This window comes from Galeopterus variegatus, unplaced genomic scaffold (assembly GCF_000696425.1).
Source record: "Galeopterus variegatus unplaced genomic scaffold, G_variegatus-3.0.2 Scaffold1130, whole genome shotgun sequence".
In the NCBI taxonomy this organism is placed as follows: Eukaryota; Metazoa; Chordata; class Mammalia; order Dermoptera; family Cynocephalidae; genus Galeopterus; species Galeopterus variegatus.
Window position 1 is genome coordinate 438,654 of NW_007727241.1, and position 3,325 is coordinate 441,978.

The 3,325-nt window shown below is 51.7% G+C and overlaps 1 protein-coding gene across 1 annotated transcript; it reads right to left on the reverse strand.

Annotated features, from left to right (window-relative positions):
• On the reverse strand, nucleotides 1–970 carry LTA (lymphotoxin alpha). The gene is made up of 3 exons (XM_008575088.1): nucleotides 872–970; nucleotides 699–777; nucleotides 1–448 (listed from the first exon to the last, which is right to left on the reverse strand). Exons 1-3 carry the CDS (start codon nucleotides 968–970, stop codon nucleotides 42–44), a joined length of 585 nt encoding a protein of 194 aa, XP_008573310.1. The 3' UTR covers nucleotides 1–41.
• Nucleotides 971–3,325: the final 2,355 nt, after the last annotated feature.

The following is a 3,325-nucleotide window of genomic DNA, read 5'->3' on the forward strand; positions in this document are numbered from 1 at the left end:
CCTTGAAACCAATTTTTTTTCTTTCTGGATTTTTCCATGTTCTATACAGCAAAAGCTCCAAAGAAGACAGTACTGGGGCTGATGACTAGGTGGGAGATGCTCGTTGTGTAAGTGGACAGCTGGTCTCCCTGGCTGAGCAGGAACACAGCCCCACTGTACATGGAGTGCACCCAAGGTCTCTGCGGCCCTGTGCACACAAACTTCTGGGTGCTGAGGATAGGCACGAACAAGGGGTACTGGGGGGATAAGAGCCGGACCTCATGCGCCAAAAAGATAGGGGTGACCTTTGGGGAACAGGCTTCCCCAGAGAAGACCACCTGGGAGTAGACGAAATAGAGGCCATTGGTGGGGATCAGGAGGGAGTTGTTACTCATAGAGAAGCCATGTTGGAGGAAGGCACGATCCACATTCACTTTCCAGTGCAGCGAGTCCTGTGATCTGGTGTCTCCTAAAAAGAGCCATAGGGGGGGGTAGGGGTTGGGGGTCAAGGGTCTGGGTCAGAGGTCTCAATCCCTGAGGAAGCAGTCACCAGATGACTGAGTTCCTGGGGGAGGGATGGGGGAGAGGTGGGAGTGGACTGCCTCTGTGTTTTGGGGTGGGAGAAGTTAGGGGAGAGGTGAGCTGGATGTTTGGGTCCCTGAAGCAGGGTGGGTGCAAAGCTGGGGGCTACACATCTGGGAGGTCAGGTAGATGTTTACCAACGAGGTGAGCAGCAGGTTTGAGGGTGCTGGGGTCAGTCTGTGCAGCTGAGTGTGAGAGGCCGACACTGGGGAGCCCCTAGGGGAGAAGGGGAGAACAGAGTTGAGGGGGGCTCTAGGGCTCAAGGTTTGACTGGGCCATCCCAGCAGCCCCCATTCTCCTGCTGCCTCACCTGGGCCCCAGGCGGCAGGGCCAGCAGCAGCCCCAGAAGGAGGGGGAGGAGGAGGGCGCCATGTGCCCTTGGGAGGTAGAGACGTCCAGGTGGTGTCATGGGGAGAACCTGCAGGGAGAGAGAGAAAGTGAGTGGGGCGGGGCACACTGCGGAAGACAGACCTCCTGCCTGTGGAGACAGCCACCCCGAGAGACAAGGCGACAGACTGAGAAGGGGACAAGATGCAGTCAGGGAAACCCCAAGGTGAGCACAGGGAGACAGAGAGACAAGAAGGGAACAGAGAGATAGCAGCAGAAACAGGGAATGTGTGAAAGAGACAGAGAGAAAGAGACTGACAGATAGAGAGTCAGAGACAGAGGAACAAACCAAAACCAAATCCACCAGGGCCAGGCCCAAGCAGGTCAGGGACCCAGGCAGCAGGTGCAGGAGGGGCTGTGCCCAGGCGAGGGGAAGGATGCCACAGGGTAGGAGTCTCAGGCCCGGGAGGCCCAAGGAGATGGGGCTGGAGAGTCTCACCTGCTGTGCGGGGTCTCTGGGCCCGGCGGCTTGGGTCCCTTTATAGAGGAAGCGGCAGTGGCAGCGTGGCAGGTGGCGGGCGGGTTCTAGGTCGGGGCTGGGGCCCCGGGGAAGCCCCCGGGGCTTAGAAGATGCTGCTGTTTCAGTCGAAGGCAGGAAAGGCTGAGGCCTAGGAGAGAACCACAAGCTGGGGGCTCAGGCGACTGAGTTCTGGGAAAGGGAGTGGGGTCAGGGGAACCGGGGGCTGGGAGGGCCAGGGAGTAGGGTCAGGCTTAGGAGTTCCAGAGAAGGGACAGTCAATTCAGGGAGGAGGAAGAGGAGCAGGTGGGGTGTGGGCTGGAGGCCCAGTTCCCTGAAAAGAGATCATATATAACACCTCTGCACCCTCGGCTGGTTACAGGCTTCTCTCTTTGCCCATTTCCTTCTCTTGTACCTCCTGTCCTTGTCCTGAAAGACTCAAGTCACACTTGTCCCAGTTTGTGTACAGGTCATCTGACAGGCTTCATCTCAAGAAGTTCCATTATATACCTTCTTGCATGGTGCATACCTATTCCTAGTGAAAATATTAATTGAGCCCTCTCTCACTCTCAAAAGTATCCTGGTTTGGATGATAAAGTTTTTGGTCCCCTTACCCAGATGCCATGAATTCATGTATGATGAGGTCTCATCCCACTCCTGAAGGATGTCCTCCACTTCATCCAGACCTCAGGTGGCCTCCACAGATCAGATTTATATAACCTGGGATAAATACACACTCCAGAATCAATGTGGCAGACCACTTCCACAGTTCTCTGTAGGGGAAGCTTCAGAATTCCACACAGGAGGGGCTTAAGGGTAGTGACCTAGGCTGGGGTGGGGACAGCGAAGGGATTTGTCTTGAAGCTTCATTGGCAGAGCCAATACACTGTTTTAAATTGTTCAAGATTGGGGCCGGCCCGTGGCTCACTCGGGAGAGTGTGGTGCTGATAACACCAAGGCCCCGGGTTCGGATCCCATATAGGGATGGCCGGGTTGCTCACTGGCTGAGCGTGGCGCTGACAACACCAAGTCAAGGGTTAAGATCCCCTTACCGGTCATCTTTTTAAAAAAATAAAAAAAATAAAAAAAATAAATTGTTCAAGATTTGTTCCTTTTTATTAATGTATAACTTAGGGGCAGTGAGGTTTGTATTTCTCAGGTGTGCAACTGATGAATTTTTTCATCTGTATTTAGCCATGTAGCCACCACCCAGTTCCACATGTTTTCAGGTCCCCGGGGTATACTCTCATGCCTTTCCCAAGTTGATACTTCCAAAGATAACCAACCGCTCTCTGACCTCTATTACTGTAGATTAGTTCTTCCCGCTTTTGTGCTTCATATGAATAAAATCACACAGAATGAGCTTGTTTGTGTCTGGCTTCTTTCACGCAACATCACGTTTGTGAGATTCGTCCATGTGGTTGTGAGCATTGGTAGTGCTGTTTTGTTGTTGTGATGTAATATTTTATTGCATGGATATACTCTAATGCATCCTTTTGCTAGTGGACTTTTGGCTTGTTTCTAGGTTTTGGATGATATGAACATTCTTGTACATGAGCCAGTTTTTACTAAGCTTGTAAGTTATAGGTTTTTAAAAAAGTAAAGTTTCTAAAGATGATTTTGTTCTCTTCTCATAAGATTGAGATAATACCAATTGCCAGCCTCAAATATTATTATTACCGTTATTGGTGTCGGGATTTCATTCAGAGGGTTTTAGAGGAGCTGGTGGTGACGGAGGCTGAGGCCCACTGTTGCTTTGAGCACACCAATGCTCTGCTCAGGCACAAGGTTCCTAGAGATCTTGGTGTGCTATGGCACAATAAGTAACATTCGGCGTGTGTATGAGCCACTCCTCCTGCTATCCTCTCCTACCTGGGCCCTGCAACTTATCCTCTCTTACTTCACTAGTCTTAGCTATTG

Coding starts and splice junctions, on each gene's coding strand:
- LTA (XM_008575088.1), bottom strand. CDS start 970: ATGACACCACCTGGACGTCTCTACCTCCCAAGGGCACATGGCGCCCTC. Junction 778..871: donor CCCTGCCGCCTGGGGCCCAG/GTGAGGCAGCAG, acceptor CTTCTCCCCTAG/GGGCTCCCCAGTGTCGGCCT. Junction 449..698: donor ACCTGCTGCTCACCTCGTTG/GTAAACATCTAC, acceptor GGCTCTTTTTAG/GAGACACCAGATCACAGGAC.